General features: G+C 43.9%; 2 protein-coding genes, 1 long non-coding RNA gene and 1 pseudogene across 4 annotated transcripts in view; 2 read left to right on the top strand and 2 right to left on the bottom strand.

Moving 5' to 3' along the window:
- Positions 1–677: 677 nt before the first annotated feature.
- On the bottom strand, positions 678–4,720 carry LOC135550631 (uncharacterized). The gene is made up of 3 exons (XR_010457123.1): positions 3,608–4,720; positions 2,060–2,228; positions 678–1,340 (listed from the first exon to the last, which is right to left on the bottom strand). It is a non-coding gene; the product is annotated as an uncharacterized LOC135550631 (long non-coding RNA).
- Positions 4,721–4,806: 86 nt separating this feature from the next.
- On the top strand, positions 4,807–7,026 carry LOC135550628 (glucose-dependent insulinotropic receptor-like). The gene is made up of 2 exons (XM_064981620.1): positions 4,807–5,455; positions 5,710–7,026. Exons 1-2 carry the CDS (start codon positions 4,894–4,896, stop codon positions 6,357–6,359), a joined length of 1,212 nt encoding a protein of 403 aa, XP_064837692.1. The 5' UTR covers positions 4,807–4,893; the 3' UTR covers positions 6,360–7,026.
- Positions 7,027–7,341: 315 nt separating this feature from the next.
- On the top strand, positions 7,342–11,327 carry LOC135550629 (RNA-binding motif protein, X-linked 2-like; annotated as a pseudogene).
- A 13-nt stretch (positions 11,328–11,340) lies between these two features.
- Positions 11,341–18,782, bottom strand: part of LOC135550630 (E3 ubiquitin-protein ligase Siah2-like) — a 42,055-nt gene continuing 34,613 nt past the window's right edge. For both annotated transcript variants that reach the window (XM_064981622.1, XM_064981623.1), the window contains exon 2: positions 11,341–15,832. In XM_064981622.1, coding sequence (XP_064837694.1) covers positions 15,281–15,832 — 552 coding nt within the window. In that variant the 3' untranslated portion in view covers positions 11,341–15,280. The remainder of the gene's footprint in view (positions 15,833–18,782) is intronic.

Here is an 18,782-nt window from a genome sequence, read left to right on the forward strand (position 1 = left end):
GAAGATCATCAAAGGTAAGCGATTCATTTTATTTATTTTCTGACTTTCGTGACCAATCTACTTTGCTGCTAGCTGTTTGTAACGTTTTGTCTGCTGAGAGAGATGTCCTTACATAAACGCTTGGTTTGCTTTCGCCTAAAAGCTTTTTGGAAATCTGACACGCCAGGTGGATTAAAAACAAGCTAAGCTGTGTTTTGCTACATTGCACTTGTGATTTCATGAACATAAATTATTTGTAGAAATTTACTTTGAATTTGGCGCTCTGCAATTCAGGGGATGTTGACGAAAATGATCACACTCACGGGATGGGTGCACCAAGAAGTTTTAAGAGGCATGAACAATTATTATTGGGATATAATGCTTAATTCATTGAGAATGTATAGCAGTTTAAATACGGAAAGGTATAAAAAAATATATATATATTTTATACCTAAATACCTACGTCCATATAAGACATATTTTCGGCATCAGTACAAGACATATTTTCGACATCAGTACAAGACAGGAAAAGACGTATTCTAACATTTCATTCAGTATCTGAAATGCGCGTGATGTCAACGTCTAGAAAATACATATTTTCAACATATAGGCGTATAAAAAATAAACTATCAATTGAAAAACAAATGTAAAGTTTATTATATCAGTTTTGATACAGCATTAATTACAAGAGACTCAACTGTTATAACATTTAGCTAATCAAGTGGTACACATTTTTTAAACATAGCCTATCTTATCATAATTTGCACAAGGAACATTTTTTCGTATTATTCTATGAAGACATACTGCACTATATGCATTCATGTAGTAGATTTAACTAAACTCAATCACATCAATTCCAGCAAGGAATATTTTCCATGTCCAGGGATAGCATTGAAGCTCATTGAAAGCATAATTTTTTTTATCATGCAGAAATAACTGATCAGTTTTCCACAAGAGGGCATGAAATTAATGACATCTTTGAATTATCCTGCAAACGGCTTTTCCAGCACTTACATTATAATGCAGGGAAATTGGGGCACTAACACAACGCTTATGCAGTTAAGGCCCACTAGGATCTCAACAAAATCTATTTGCATCAATAAAACATTGACATTTTTAAAAAACTATCTCCTGCTTTATTACGGTGAACTGTAATGAGAGCTTTTCGTCCTCTTGCTCTGTCGATGGCAGGTGCTCTGCAGGTCATCTCCATTGTATGGACAGGGTAAGGCAGGAGAGTGTCTCAGTCCTGGTGATGATTAGTGTTGAGGGACTCAACTCCGGCTCCATAGGATCAGAGAGTGGTGCGCATTAGCCTCATGACTCGTTGGTACAGCTGCTGGGCAACTGTCATGAGATTCCTAAAATGGTTTGTCAAAAGAACACAAAAGACATGGGCAGTGAGTGGTGCCAAACACAGCAAATGGTTCAAGCCAAGGTTCTGTTTAACATGCTGTAGTAAATATTGAGCAAAGATTACTTCATTATAAATCTATTCATTATTTTATGAATAATTACCCTAATAATCCAAATCAAAAAATACAATACGAAATAGATGTTGTATTGTCACATACACCAGATCAGTGCAGGGAAATGTGTTGTTTTACAGGGTCAGCCATAGCAGTATGGCACCCCTGGATCAAATTGGGTCAAGTACCTTGCTCAAAGTCACATCAACCATTTTTTAAACTTAGGTATTCAAACCAGGAACCTTCCAGTTACTGGCCTAACGCTCTAACCACTAGTAACCACTAATATGACCCTAACCGTGAGTCTGTTAAGACATGGGAAACAGTAACTCAGTAGCCACATATTCCATCTTCTTTTTACATCCCATATTGTTATACTGTATGTATTTCATTCTCTATCAAGCAAGTAAAGGTACGGCAACACATACAGAACAGAAGACATGCCACTACCTCAGATTTTTGCAAATTACCCTCAGATAAACAGATAAGACATTAACACAATTACACACACCATCATGACTAAGACATTTCTGCCCCTCACACAAATACAAACATACAGGCAAACACACATATACACTGAAATACACACACACATATTGACACAGACTCACCGAGCGCTGATGGAGCCACAGTTGTTGCGGTTGGGGTTCAAGCAGAAGAGCGAAGCGACACAGTAGACACAACACAACAAAATGGACAGCAGTCGTCTCTTTAAAGTCATCTTCAGTACAGAGGAATCTCAGGTCAGCTTCAGAGGTCAAGCCCCAGACAGGAGGTAGTCTATTCAAAGAATAATAACACCTTCAAGATGTTTCTGGCCAAGGCAACCCGTAGGTGAGGAGTGGGCAGTGCTAAGCGTAAATAGGGTGAGAATGACTACTGGTACAGGGGCAGTGGGCACAATTACTGCTGACCAACAGAAGTTTTGAATGGCACTGAAAGGTCTAGTAGGGATGAATAACATTCCCACATTGTATGTCTGTGGGAGCCAGAGATTATTGTGCTTTTTCCCCCTTTGTGATCAAAAGGGGATCTTTACTCTACATGAAAAGATCACTGTGTATTTGTATTTTTGTATTTATTATGGATCCCCCTTAGCTGCTGCCGAGGAAGCAGCTACTCTTCCTAAGGTCCAGCAAAATTAAGGCAGTTTGTACAATTTTAAAAACATTACAATACATTCATAGATTTCACAACACACTGTGAGCCCTCACGTCCATACTCCACCACTACCACATATCGACAGTACTAAATCCATGTGTATGTGTGTGCATAGTGCGTATGTTATTGTGTGTGTGGGTGTATGTGTCTATGCCTATGTTTGTGTTGCTTCACAGTCCCCTCTGTCCCATAAGGTGTTTTTTAATCTGTTTTTTAAATCAAATTGTACTGCTTGCATCAGTTACTTGATGTGGAATAGAGTTCCATGTAGTCAAGGCTCTATGTAGTACTGTGTGCCTCCCGTAGTCTGTTCTGTACTTGGGGACTGTGAAGAGACCTCTTGTGGCATGTCTTGTGGGGTATGTATGGGTGTCCCAGCTGTGTGCCAGAAGTTTAGACAGACAGATCGGTGCATTCAACATGTCAATAGCTCTCATAAATACAAGTAGTGATGAAGTCAATCTCTCCTCCACTTTGAGCCAGGACAGATTGACATGCATATTAATTAATATTAGCTCTCTTTGTACATCCAAGGGCCAGCAATTTTCTTTAGTCTTTTTTTGGAGTAACCCTAGATTGGGGCGGAAGCATAGCCTAGTGGTTAGAGCGGTGAACTAGAAACCATAAAGGTTGCAAGTTCAAATCCCCAAGGTACACATCTGTCGTTCTGCCCCTGAACAAGGCAGTTCACCCACTGTTCCTAGGCCGTCATTGAAAGTAAGAATTTGTTCTCAACTGACTTGCCTCGTTAAATATAGGTAAAACTGTCATGTTCAAAACATATTGATGCAGTAGTAGCTAAAATGGGGAGAAGTTTGTCCATAATAAAGTGATGCACTGCCTTCTTAAAAAGGCAGGTTCTAAAGGCACTAGTTTTGTCTCACCTTGACAATGTTAAGGTGCGAGCGACAACACATACGTTTTTCCAGCAGCAGACTATGATCGATAATGTCAAAATCTGTATTTGATGAGACCCTGGTGATATTGTTTGGACTGACCTGGTTGGGTTGTTGTTGCTGAGGGTTAAAACTAGCAGCAGGAAGTTCAGAAATAGTCACAGAGAGAGAGATTATGAGGAAGTTGGGTAGTAATTTATGCAGGGTAGATTTGTCTCCCAAAGCAATGCTTCCCATACGTAAAACAGAAGTAGTTGACTGATAACATGCAGTATACTGTACATGTAGGGAGATTCACGTCATCCTGTCTGGCAAATATACACTTTCTCTCTCTTTCTTTCTCCCTATTGTGTATTTTGCCTCTCAGTTTGTTTAGAGCTGTATAAATACATACATAAAACACTTAGCCATGATGAGCCACTGATGAGACACAGATACAGTGGTTAGTCACAGCATATTTTGTACAGCACTGTGAATGTTAAGGGTTGTGTGTCAAGATGAAGAGGCTTCTCAAGATGAAAATTCCTTCTATACCTCCTTTTTTGCTTAAACTCATTTTAGACACTAGAGGAGCCAATACAGCAGATAGTCTTTATTGATTATACTACTGTAAGTGGGAGTAGATGATTATTTTTTCTTTTGTGCCTTGATTAGAATTTTTTTTTTTTTTAATTCTGTGTGTTTTCTAAAGGACCCACATATTAGTCTACAGACAACTGCCAGATGGGTCTTCCCAAAGCAGATGGGTCTTCCCAAGAGACATGCCACAGAAAACTCTTCCTCTTTCCTTACTGCCCTACTTATTGACATCAATGGATGGGCAAAAATAAAATCACTAATGACTTTATGATAAAGATATAAATGGTATCAAAAGCAGATCTATCTTAGTGTAGTGTAGTGTTGATGTTTGTACTGCAGACTACTGTCATTAACCCAGATTCAGTGGTCGTGGTGAACCCTTGTGGAAAATGGCCCAGTCATCCCGGATGTCTGCACCAGGGACTCTCTGAGGGGACTGCGATGATAACCAGAGAGCAAGCTGGACAAGGGTCGGATGCAGAGGAACCACAGCTACAGACGAGAGAGGAGGGGAGATACTTTGCCCTCTGAGGAGCAAAGGCACATCGGGAGTGGATGAGTACCCATTGAACATTCTTAATTTTTTCCTAAAGAGCTTTTTACTTAATAGCTCAGGTTATTGTTGTGGAATTTCTTTCTGTTATACAAGGAGTTTGACAGAGAAAGACATTAAGTACAGTTCAAAGAGGAAAAAATTGGTATTTGGATATCAATATACCACAGTAGGAGTGGATGTTGGTGGATATAATTTATTTGTTTTGGCGGGGAATCTCTCAGATATACAAGACTTAGATCTTGTAAAGGACTCAATGGCAGCTTACAATAAGACAGGCTGGATGGGAGAGTCGGGTGCCAATCTCACTGCCATGATGCCAGGTGTGAGACCCATACTAACCGCTTATGTATACACTTTCATGACACCAGAAATGATGGGATGGGTCCTGAGTGTGGCCTCTCTCCTCATCATCTCCACCAACCTACTGGTGGTGGCTGCTCTCTTTCAGCTGATGCGTAGGAAGGGCAGTCAGAGCTGGTGCTTCGTGCTCAACCTGGCCCTGGCAGATATCCTGGTGGGCCTGGCTATCACTGGCATTGTCACAGACGTGTTTCAAAATTACCATACTGTGAACAATGGAACTATTCAACCGCTACTCCTGATGCACTCCACACAGAAGACCAAGTGTTTACTCCGCATGGCCTTCGTCATCTCCCCCTCAACTGCGTCCATCTTGTCCATGTTCCTGATCTCTCTGGACCGCTACGTGGCCATCAAGCTGCCGCTGCGCTACTCCCAGCTCACTGGGAGGTGGACCGTGACTGGGGCACTGGTAGCGCTCTGGATGGTATCCCTTACCGTTGGCTTTCTACCAGGTGGAACAACTAACCTCAATTATCTTATTTCAGAGGGGACACATGTCCCTAACAACAGGGCTACATTTAAATTCAGGGGGATAAGCTGAGACTCAATTTGCGAATTTCAATGTGCTTCCTGAATTGACTAAATTGGAATTGAATTGACCCCAACACTGATTGTTGATCAACTTGATAACGAACATCATTATTTTAATTTGAATATTCAAAATACTATAAATATAGAACGTTTATTATTCCCCTCTGCTCCACAGGCATGGCATGGCAGCTCCAGCAGGGAGACTTTGAAAGCAGCAGACTTTGCACCTTCTTCTCTGTCATCCGTCCCAAGGGCATCATTGTGGTGTTCTGTGTCGTCTTCTTCCCCGTCCTCTCTGTCTTCACCTACTTCTACCTGGACATTCTGAAGATAGCTTGCGGCCATCAGAGGCAGATCCGCCAGGCCCGTCAGGCCGGCTCCAGGCTGCCCCAGCGCAGCCGCTACTGGGGCCACGTCAAGGCCCTGAGGACCGTGGCTCTGTTGGTGGGCTGTTTCACCCTCTGCTGGTGCCCATTTTTTGTGGTGTGTGCAGTGCAGGTGCTGTGTGAGGCCTGTGAGTTGTACAAGGTGCTGGAGAATGACCTGTGGCTGCTGGGGCTGTCTAACTCCCTCATTAACCCTCTGGTGTACGCCTGCTGGCAGAGGGAGGTGCGGCTACAGATCGGGGCCCTCTTCTGCTGTGTTAAGGACAGGGTCAGGAACACAGCCGTGTTAGAGGCTAGTGAGAGATGTCAGACAGAGCTGCGTATACCCACTCATACTGTTATATCTGTGGACGATGCCATGAGCCTGGACCCCACCTTTCCCACGGTCACCAGTGAAGAGGGCCACACTGTACAGTTTTCTGCCTCAACCCCCTTGTGAATGACTTAGACATTTTGAGAACATCTCATTGAGTTTGATCGAACCCATTTGGAAAATGCTTAATGTGGCAGCTTAGAGCTTTGTCCATTTCTGGCAGAAACAGTTCACGTCACATGTCTAGCGACAGCAACTAACTGACAAATCAATCAAATGGGGAAAAAAATAACAGAGTGAGATAATGGATGTGGAGACATCATGGAACCTAAACCATGGAACAGATGGGCTTATTTGCTTTTTTTCCTCCACTAACCTAATTGATATTATCTCTGCCAAGTATGCACTTTGTCCCTCTCTGCATTCCCATCAACCCCACTGTCTATGTGTGTCTGAGAGGTGTGTAGGTGTTTTGAAGGGGAACAGCTTTTGTGTGTACAAATGGTTGTTCTCTGATCAGTCAGTGATTATATATAAACATTTTTTGACAAAGTATTTAATTTCTTGGGAAAGTAGTGTGTATTACTACCTCCACTAGGGAGGTACATGGGAAATGTGTTTTATTGCCAATACTTCCTACAAAGGATTAACTCATAATGTCCATGTAGAATTGCTTTATAATTTTCTCATAAATTACCATAGTGGAAATATATTGATAAAACCTTGATATGAGGTAGGTAGAATATTATTGTTTGAGTGGTTGCTATTCAAAATAAATGATAGAATGCTTGGATGATTGATTATTCATTCATGGGAACTTCCTTGTCATATAAACACTTATTTTTAGGATAAATAAGTCCATATTTTACAACTAGCCAATAAAATTACACTTTGTGATATGAGGAATGATGGTGCTATAAAAGTAGATTTCATATAGAAAAGAGATAATAAAAGTCAGTGTTTAGGCCAATGCAGTGGCTTTGAAGAGAGCTTTTGCTTAATCACAAAATACCATTGGAATTGAATATTGAAATGCAGTTGTTCTGTGGGACTTGTTTGTACGAGTTTTATAATAAAAGTTGTTCAATACTGAGAACAAGGCAGCATGCCTTTGAACTACACCTCCCACAAACCGCTGTCCGTAGTATGACGCGCCGGAAACTGATGTTAGCATCGTGTTTGCGTTCATGATAACTTCATAATGAAGTGAGTATAAGTGACCGATTATGTGTTTTACATTTTGTATCGGCTGTGATGATTATCTAGTTACCCACTGAGGTGTAATGGGGTGGTCATGTGAAGAGGTCTAGCTAGCCAGTTAACGTGTACTGAAACATCAGTCAACATGGCTAACGTTAGCTTGCTAGCTAGGTTATGATGTTACTAATGACAATAATGTTGACGTTAAATGAATACACACTATATATAACTGGGTGGTTCGAGCCCTGGATGCTGATTGGCTGACAGCGTGGTGTATCAGCCCTTATACCACGGGTATGGCAAAACATTTATTTTTACTGCTCTAATTACGTTGGTAACCCGTTTATTATCGCAGTAAGGCTCCTCTTGGGGTTGTGGTATACTCCGCAAGAACAGCTCTTAGCTGTGGTATATTGGCCATATACCACACCCCCTCGTGCCTTATTACTTAAATATGTTATGGCCTGTAGTTCCTCATGAGACGACCCCATGGGGGGTTAAGAAAAAAGCAAAGACAGGATCAGCAGAGAGAATATTCTGCATTCTTTTGCAAGTTAAACTCTATCCTTTCGTCCTTTTCCATCTCTCTGTGTCCTGCAGTCCCCTGACCAAGGTGAAACTGATCAATGAGCTGAATGAGAGAGAGGCCTCATTGGGTGTGAAGGAAAATGTGTCATGGCACTCTGAGTATAAGGATAGCGCCTGGATTTTCATCGGTAAGAGGCTGTGTCAAAGACACCCCTGCGATTGAATAGGATTGATCCGAACCCTGCTATTACAGCCACGTTTAAGGTGTACTGTCAGCTGACCAGTTGGTGGCATCAAAGTAGTGTTTTCTTTTTTTTATTCAGTCAGTGGCTTGCTCTCTAGTCCATCTCACCAGCAGTTATAAGCCTGTTTCTAACTTCAGTGCTTCTGTTTTAACCTTTCAGGTGGGTTTCCATATGAGCTGACGGAAGGTGACATCGTCTGTGTCTTCTCTCAGTGAGTCCCATACATACACCCCTTCCTCCAATCTCTCCACTCACTGTCCTTTCTCTCCCCGTTCTTCATTGTCTGTCTGTTTTTGTCTATACAATTACCTGTCTTTCCATGCTTATCTTCCCCTATTCCCTCTTAACCTTCCCCATTCTGAATAAATGAAGTGTTCTTTGCATTAGATTAGGTGTGTTCCTGCTTCATGTCTGTCTGCAGGTATGGAGAGATGGCCAACATCAACCTAGTGCGCGATAAGAAGACGGGTAAATCCAAAGGCTTCTGCTTCATCTGCTACGAGGACCAGAGGAGCACCATCCTGGCTGTGGATAACTTAAATGGGATCAAGGTAAAGAATGGCAACCACTCACAGCTGAGAAGGAGAGAACAAGAGAGCTTGAGACTAAACCAGTAGACGTGTATAAATGAAGGTTAGACGATGCAAAAGACGTAAATGACTCATTGTGTTGTGGTCTGTGTCTCGCTCTCTGTCGGTATCTAGATAAAGGGGCGGACCATCCGAGTGGACCATGTGCTGAACTACCGCCCTCCCAAAGACAATGAGGACATGGATGATATCACTAAGCGCCTGAGGGAGGAGGGCTGTGCCCCCAAACTACCTGACCCTTCATCCTCCGAGTCCGAAGAAGAGGAGCAGTACGCCGTACCCGCGAAGAAGCCCAAGAAAGGTGAGACGAGACTAATGGAGGTCCAGATGGTACAGGTCTGCTGCTTGTGTCAGCCTCATTAGACTGGGGATTTGAAATGCAAGAACTTTCGTCAAAGTAGAATGAACACTGAACAAAAATATGAACGCAACATGCAACAATTTCAAAGATTTTACTGAGTTATAGTTCATATAAGGAAATCAGTCAATTGAAATAAATTCATTAGGCCCTAGTCTATGGGTTTCACATGACTGGGAATACATACCTTTAAGAAAGGTAGGGGCGGGATCAGAAAACCAGTCAGTATCTGGTGGAGGATGAATGACACAACAGTGAGCCTCAGGATCTCATCACGGTATCTCTGCATTCAAATTGCCATCGATAAAATCCAATTGTGTTCATTGTCCTCAGCTTATGCCTGCCCATACCATAACCCCATCTCCACCATGGGGCACTCTGTTCAATGTTGACATCAGCAAACCGCTTACCCACACAACGCCATACAGGTGGTCTGCCATCTGCTCGGCACAGTTGAAACCGGAATTCATCCATGAAGAACACACTCCTCCAGCGTGCCAGTGACCATCGAAGGTGAGCATCTGCCCACTGAAGTGGGTTACGACACAGAACTGCAGTCGGATCAAGACCCTGGTGAGGTTGACAAGCACGCAGATGAGCTTCCCTGAGACTGTTTGACAGTTTGTGGAGTAATTCTTCAGTTGTGCAAACCCACAGTTTCATCAGCTGTCTGGGTAGCTTGTCTCAGGCTGGATGTGGAGGTCCTGGGCTGGCGTGGTTACACATGGTCTGCGGTTGTGAGGCTGGTTAGAAGCACTGCCAAATTCTATAAAATGATGTTGGAGGTGGCTTATGGTAGAGAAGTGAACATTTAGTTCTCTGGCAACAGCTCGGCTGGACATTCCTACAGTCAGCATGCCAATTGCATGCTGACTCAACTTTGGACATCTGTAGCATTGTGTTGAGACAAATGCACATTTTAGTGGCTTTTTATTTTCCCCAGCACAAGATGCACCTTTTTAATGATAGTGATCATGCTGTTTAATCAGCTTCTTGATATGCAACACCTGTCAGGTAGATGGATTATCTTGGCAAAGGAGAAATGCCATCTAACAGGAGAGAGAGATGCTTTTAATGTATATGGAAAATGTCTGGTATCTTATTTCATCTCATGAAACATGGGACCAACACTTACATGTTGCGTTTATAGTTTTGTTCAGTATAATTGCAAGGCAAAGACACGACTACACCCGGGTAGTGGAGGATAACTTGGCTGTCAGTGTGTGTGTCATGTTCATATCCTCTTACCTGACCCTCCGTCTTTTCTTTAATCTCCAACCCAGACAAGAAAGAGAAGAAGAAAAAGGAGAAGGCTCTGAAGGAGGATAGGAAGCAGAGGGAGAGGCTAGCACAGACTCACTCTGTGTCTCCCCCTAGGCCTGCCCTGGCAGTGAGGGTGAAGCAGGAGGAGGAGGACCTGGGCTATGACAAGTACAGCCAGCGGGGGGCGCCAGAGGAGTGGCTGGGGGCTAGGGAAGAGAGACCAGGGCCTGGGGCAGAGCCACAGAACACACACAGGCAGGTGGACAGAGGGTTCCGAAATCGCCATGGGGAGAGGGAAGGAGAGAGAGAGAGAGGCCCAGGGAGGATGAGAAGAGGAGAAATGGAGGACTGCAGTTGGAGAGCAAAAGGACAGGCAGGAAGGAGAGAGAAAACCAAGACCGTGATAGAGAGAGAGACAGAACTAGGGAGGGAGAAAGAGAGAGGGGCAATGAGAGGAACAGAGCGAGGGACTGGGACAGGGAGAAAGACAGGAACAGAGAGAGGGAGAGAGTCAGGTCAAGTAAGCACAAAGAACACAGTCGGGAGAGAGACTAAAGGAGAAAATTAACATTAGTGCCTTGATTGTAGTCAAGACAACTGGACTGAGTGAAATCTTATTCTTTCCTTCACTATAGAAAGTCAGCAGGACCTGGGACCAATATGATTGGTTGTTTTATTGTTAGTATTTGTCATATCAAGCTTGTTGATGCCATATTCTCTGTTATCTAGAGACTGACCCAAACAGTGGATGACAACTTGAGTCATGAGAACATGGCCTGTTTCCACAACAGCAGCAAAGTTAGATCGGAACTGGATTTCAAAGGAAATTTTACCCTCAAACGGCTGTACAATGCTTAATCAGACAATGATTTACTGTTGTAAATAAAATGAAGTGTTTGTATAAAAAAAAGTTTGTTTCTAACAAGCCTTATAAATAACATTTTATTTTTAAATTGGATTTCAAGTGATACAGAGACACATGGTAATATGGGTAACGCAAGATAGGAGCTTCCTCTTGGCTCCAAAAATAGGTGATTTTGGGTGAAAAGAGACTGTCCAAAACATTACACAATTTGTAATTCAGTGAAGAACCAAAGGCAAACAAGATACTTTGGGGAAAAAATGAATAATTCAGACCAAAGAAAGATCTATTTACATGATCACCAGCTCATACCTGCTCAACAGGATTTTAACTGCAATTCATCTGTATCGCTGAATGATGTTTAAAACACAACATAGTTCATCATCTAAGACAGAACATAGCATAGATATTTATATCAAGAATAAATTAACATTTTGTCAAAACATAAAAGGGAAAAAGAGGTAAAGCACATCCTGCCATTAAGAAAATGTTTTAATTCCACCAAGAGGTTAAGTGTGTGAAGGAACCTGTCGATAGTTGGCATGTGAAACACCATAAATGTCATCAGTTCTATTAATCTCATCACACCGGGGCTCCAATGAAAAAACCCAACTGGGGTATAGAGATATTAGAGGACGAGCCACCATTTTGTCCTTAGAAGGTAACCCTTATCCTCTTCCAGTCGGGGGCCAGGCAGACAAGCCACACTCAAATAACTGGGATTTTGGTCGCCCCGTTGTCTGGCTGCATGGATAGATCGTCAATGCTATACTATGTTAGTTACCTAGATGATGTGATGTATTCAATGTTTTTGCAACCGCTGCCTTCACCCGGGCCCCAGATTAACAGAGGCCAGGCTGGGATGGTGTGTGGGTCCCAAAGAAAATACTTGTTAGGGACCCAATTGAAATTAAGTGAAGAAATTGCAACCATACAGCTGTTAAAGAAACATCCCAGGATAGGATTTGGCTAAACTTGGGAGAAAATAAGTATTGGGTCTGGCTGTACAAAAGATGTCTATGACATTATGTGTACTATGAATGTACAAGACATGGGTTGTATTTCCCGAGGTACATAAAGAATGTGTGTACTTTTCTGGTTTGTAGAATGATTCTAGGTGATTTACAGCTGGATGGGAATGTGTTTCTGTTCAATGTTCTGACACATCATACAGAACAAAACATTGTGCAAGTGGACAACACTTAAGCAGATGAAGAGTTATAGTTAGACATGTTTTTTATAGCCTACATAATGACAGCCAAGGTCAGGGATCATCAACTACATTCAGCCACGGGCCCAGAATTTTTATTTTATTTAACTAGGCAAGTCAGTTAAGAACAAATTCTTATTTACAATGACGGCCTACCGGGGAACAGTGTGTTAACTGCCTTGATCATGGGCAGAACGACACATTGTTTTTTCAGCTCGGGGATTCGAGCGCCCAACGCTCTAACCACTAGGCTACCTGCCGCCCTAAAACATAACTGCAGAAATCTGGACCTAAAGATGTTTTCAGTAGAAACAAATGCACCATGAAATCTAATTCTGTGGACACTGACTCTTAGTTTTCATTGATTTGATCTCACATTGCCCCATAAACAATTAATTAATGAAATCCACGCAGTTCTCTCTGGCTCATGATAACTGATGCAGCATTAAAAGGTTTCAAGCCCATGTTACTAACAGGTGAGCGTCACAGTTTGCATTTTTTGTCGATATTACAGATCAGCCATAGCAATTGCAGAGCTGTGCTGCCCAAAGGAGAGTGTGTTGGCAGAAATGTCTGTCCACTCAGTGGGTAAGGTAGGGACACTGACCACTAGAATAAAATAGGATAGCAGGTAGTTACAACAGCTCTGAAAATAACCTGACACAAACACATCTCAGATCAACACAACCGAACACAGAATCTCCTATCAGCTTTTAGAAAATATATGGTCATCCAACATTTACATATCACAAATACTTATAAGACGGGGCAGAGGTGATCAGCAGAGGGTGATTTGGGGTATACTGCAGTGTCTCTGGAAGTAGGATGGGACTCTGTTGGGTTACAGACATGTCTGTGATCAATGTCATCAGAGGTACTTTATGAAAAGGTGGGCTTTTGTTTGCTTTGGTTGCTTGGTTACTATGACGCCAGGTGAAGGCGAGGTTCATGGCTGGAGTACTATGGAATTCCCATTTCTACCCCCAAAGTCCACAAAAACTGAGAGTCCGTTGAAGAAATTGAGGGTGGGTCTGAGTCTAACTTCGTTATCTTCACAGACGCCTCCCCAACTTGGGAGTGCTAGTTAGGTTACGTACAAAAGTAAGGCTGTGGTGGGTTGACCGACCAGAGGGGAAGAGTCAAAACTACCCCCATATTATAGTATGTCAATCAGAGAGTAGAAGAACCGAAGATAAACCAGGTTCTGCAGAACAAACGGTTTCACGAGACAGAGGAACAAATAAGAAAACGCGTGCCTCCGCCATGCTGCTCATCTCTGTTGGTGAGGAGTGGCTGCAGAGAAACAAAAACACACAATCATAACAGTAGTGGTACCGTCTCCTGTAGTGGTAGTGGTACTGGCTCGCACACTACAAATATGACTTCTGTGTCAAAACAAACATAATGCCATCTTAAATATGACATGACACCTGTTTTTCATTCATGAAATTGTATGACAACTGACCTTACCAAAGAAAGGGACTAACCTTCAAATCTATCAGAGTTTTATGCAACAGAGCGTGTGACTTTGGAAAAGTAATGTGCCTTTGTTGTTTGTATTGTAACACAGAATCCATGTGAATAACTAGGCCCTGGGGTTTCACCAAAAAGTGCTTATGAGCGGTTTGATACCATGCTTACGATGGCATTATGCAACCTTTATGATGCATTATGACGAGAGCCTACAACCAAAACACCCGATCAGTGTCTTTATTCTACATGGCGGACATACATGCAGTCTTTTACTTCCAATCAGATCAGAACCTATCACCAATATTTATTATACACACCAGGATTGGGGTTATAATTGACAGCCTAATTATGAAAACGGTTGAGTTTTGCAGTTCTGTAAAGTAAGGAGTTGGTTAGTAGTCAGTGCAGTCCTTTAGGGGAGCATGAACAACCCCGGCTTAGCTCACACTAACCCAGACCGAGGCAGCACATTGGTCACTCTAAGGTCCCGACTCTGCCCATATGCGTCTGAGGCCTGATTGGTCCACTGACCAACTTACTGAAACTTAATTCGCTGTGAGGATTAGGAAGCGGCATCTGCAGGGGCTATTCACGGATGAAGTGGAGGTTCTCTGAATACCGCTGTTTGGCAGCCAATTGACTGACCGCCCTTTCTTACACTGGCAGTGTCCTTCTTGCCTGGCACTGGTTGGCTGGGCAGAAGAGGAGGTAGGGGTGAGTGGGGTGGGAGCGGTTGAGGAGGGGTCCTGGGGGCGGGTAGAGCTTCAGTCATCAAAAGCCCACCGCATGTAGGTTACTGTACACTGTCTGCAGCACACACAATGAGAGGACAGGCAAACACCCTGAAACTACTCTACAGCCCAGTCTCCATTCAATCATTATGAGAGGACAGGCAAACACCCTGAAACTACTCTACAGCCCAGTCTCCATTCAATCATTATGAGAGGACAGGCAAACACCCTGAAACTACTCTACAGCCCAGTCTCCATTCAAGCATTATGAGAGGACAGGCAAACACCCTGAAACTACTCTACAGCCCAGTCTCCATTCAAGCATTATGAGAGGACAGGCAAACACCCTGAAACTACTCTACAGCCCAGTCTCCATTCAAGCATTATGGGGAGCCAACGAGCCTCAAGCAGCAAAACACACACATCCTCTCCATATCCCACCTATCCTCTCACACACAGTCTACTGCATCACACAGGAGGCAGGTACAGCACAGCAGTCAGTCACTGTGCACCGGTTTCTGCCCACCGCATGTGTAAGTCTGAGAACGAGAGAGGCCTGTGGGTCTGTGTTTCCACATCAGAGCCGCTCAGCACATGGAGATGGTAACGTTGATCCCGAGGTTGCCGTTGTCGGCGAACAGGTGAGCGATGGACGTGTCAAACACCAGACAGTCGCTGTTCATGATGGCGGCCGCCACGCCGTCGTGGATGGAGCGGGGCGTGGCCTCCCAGGTGAGGCGCCGCCGGTTCCCGTTGAGCTCCAGGCGGTAGGCGAAGTTCTCGGCCTGCTTCCTCGTTCCGATGAGCAGCACCACAGCAAAGAACTGCTGGTGGCCCTCGTACTTCTCTTGCTTCTCCAGGACCAGCATGAAGTGGTGGCCGAAGCAGGACTGCATCATGACCCAGTCCACAGCCCCCGGCAGGTTGATGTCTGTGGCCAGGAAGACGATGTCCTCTCCCTGCAGGGTGGTGATGGACTTGTGGGCGTGCATCAGGTGGGGCATGACGGCCTCCAGGGAGCCCTGCCACTTGCAGGAGGCCCCGGGGCACGGGCAGGTGTAGGGACGGAACTCACACACCTCCTCGTGATCAGGCTTCTCACTGTGGTGGAGGGACAGCAGGCATCCGGCTGACGCATACTGGAGATAGAGGGAGGGCGAGAAAGAGAGAATTGCTTACAATTTAGTTTTCCTATGTATATTGAGAACCTACTCGAAGTGGAGTGGTGTTGGATGACCCAAGAGATGGGAGACAGAATGGGAGAGGAGGAACAATGCGGGGGAAGAGACAGAATGGGTAAGGAGAGAGATGAGGTGGTTATAAAAGGAGAGATGGGAAAGAGAGAGGGAATGAAGGAAAGAAAGATATTTCAGACACAGTTGGTAGGAAAAACAGAAGGCAAAGGAGGAAGTAAAGAAAGAGAGACCAATTGAGAGATTGAAGAATGTGTGGGAGGATAGCGAGAGTGAGGCAGGGAAATAGTGCAAGAGAGAGGGAACAAAGAAATAGAGGAGGGAGGGGGTGAGAGTGGCAGGGCACATGAAGGGTATGAAGAGAAGTAGATAAGAGTACTAGCTAAGCACCTTACTAGATATAAACCCTCTGGCATTACAGCTTCCCAACACATCCATGGAGATGTTAGGGAGGAAGAATCTTAGAAGATTGGATGGTTATTTTGTATGAAAACAAAGCAATACCAGGCAATTAAACTGCTTGTCGAAGGGGAGATTGAGATACATGACGTTGTTAGCAAGGCCGTTTTGAAAAAGATGTACATATTGAACCATCAACAGACAATCTTGCCTCTAAGACGGAGACATACCAGTAAAGATTGAGTGTATCAAGAGACGACAGACTACAATATGGGAGGATATGTAAGTAGCTGGTCCGTGCTGGGAGTGCTGGGGCGGTATTGAAGGGTTGGAGCAATAAGTGGATTATCTAATGAAAAGTGCATGAAGGGGGGGGATTTCAAGTTGTATTTGTCGTATGTACAGGATACACGTGGTGTAGCATACTCTGTCCAATGAAATGCTTACCTGTAGGCTCCTACTGGACAATGCAACAACAATAAGAAATAAGAAAAGAGAAGAATACGAACATAAAGTAAATGGCTCAATAGAATAGATTAAACATTTCAGCATCAGTAGAATACAGGAAGACAGAATTTATAGACCAATATTTACACATTTCAGGGAAGGGGGAATAAAATGTCTGGTAGCAGCAGTTGTGGTGTGTGTGAGAGGAAGTGTGGCGCAGCAGTCTAAGGCACTGCATCTCAGTTCTAGAGGTGTCACTACAGACCCTGGTTTGATCCCAGGCTGGAGCACAACCGGCCGTGATCCGTGATCGGGAGTCCCATAGGGCGGCGCACAATTGGCCCAATGTGGTTAGTGGTAGGTCGTCATTGCAAAATAAGAATTTGTTAACGGACTTGCCTGCTTAAATGATGGGTCAATTTAAAAAAAATACATTAACAAAAAAAACAGCTTGTGGCTGGAGTGTGTGGGGGTCCTTCATGATGCTGCAGGACTTCATCAGGCACCGTTTCAAGTAGATGCCCTGGATGGGTGGGAACACAGTTCCAGTGATGTACTGCAACTCGTCAGGATGCTCTTGATGGTGCAGTGGTAGTATTTGGAGAGAACCCGGTGTGGCATGCCGAATTTCTTCAGGCGCCTTATGAAGTAGAGGTGCTGTTGTGCCCCCTTGACAAGAGTGGTGGTATTGTTGGTCCATCTCAAGTCATCTGTGATGTGGATGCCGAGGAACTTAAAAATGCTGACTCGCTCTACTGCAGTCCCGTTGATGTGGTTCGGAGTATTCCCTCCTCTGCTTCCTGAAGTCAACAATAAACTCATTTGTTTTGCTGATGTTGAGGGAGAGGTTGTTGTCCTGGCACCACAATGCCACTTCACTTACCTCTTCCCTATAGGCTGACTTTGTCGTTATTAGTTATAAGACCTACAACCGTGGTGTCATCAGCAAGGATTTGGCTGATTGGCCTGGATAAGGCTGCTTTCCTGAGATCCTCATGTTGATCACTGATCTGACCTCATTGAAGCAACATGGAAGAAATTGAAGCAAATGTGGCAATCGATCCATCACCCACTCAGTTCCGTTAGATCAGTCATTACTCAAAGCAAGGTAAGAACAAAGGACACATTTTTCTAAGCATTCCAACAGGGCTTATGTGCTGTGTCCTCTAGCTCACTTTCATCTGAAGCCCTGGGGTTGAAAGGATGGGAGGGTGCAGAGATGGGAAGCGAGGGAGGAGGTGGGGTGACATGATGAGAGGTGCTTGTGTTTCTGCTCCAGTAAAACTGCCCCAGGGGGTAAGTTTCAATATTTATAATATTAAATATTAATCTGTGTGGCAGGTTGTAGGCTTCCCACAAATCAATGGCTATGTTAGGACCCACTGGACCGATTGGCTGAATAACGGCATGACCGACTTTAACCATGCACTATGAAAAGAGCAGCTGGGTCAGAGAACCCTCAGGGGAGAGAGACACACAACTGCTAAAAAATGTGGGTTAGAATCAAATTCTGATTCCCCTGTGTAATCAGTGTCCCAATTAATAACAACAACAAAAAATGTAAGTTTAATGTCACTTCATTTGGGTTTTCAAATGCATCCAGCCACGCAAATTCTTCTGTATCCCTTGTCTCTCCATCTATCAGCCCAAATATTTGTCTGTGAGGTCAGATGTGTAGAGGTCAGTCAGTTTCCTTGGCAGAGTCCCTCAGGGAAGCTGATCCTCTTATCCACCGTTAATAATGACTGATTGACAGGATTTCGTGCCGTAATCCAGTCGGCAGGTCTTTGGTGATAAAGCTCACCCCCTCCTCTACTCCGTGTGTGTGTGGGGGGGCGGGGGGGTAAATAAGGACCTCTGGTAGTGTGCCCCATGTCACCAATTAATGTAATTTAGGCTAATTGAATTGAAATCCCTTGTCCATCAACATTTACACAAATCTCCTCAGCGCCACCAAAAATGAACATACACTAAACCACTCAGATCACACCTCACGGAATGCAGCATGTCACCGTTCCATTTGGATCAAACCCATTGTTCAAATCTTCGC

This window comes from Oncorhynchus masou, chromosome 12 (genome assembly GCF_036934945.1).
Source record: "Oncorhynchus masou masou isolate Uvic2021 chromosome 12, UVic_Omas_1.1, whole genome shotgun sequence".
Classification (NCBI taxonomy): Eukaryota; Metazoa; Chordata; class Actinopteri; order Salmoniformes; family Salmonidae; genus Oncorhynchus; species Oncorhynchus masou.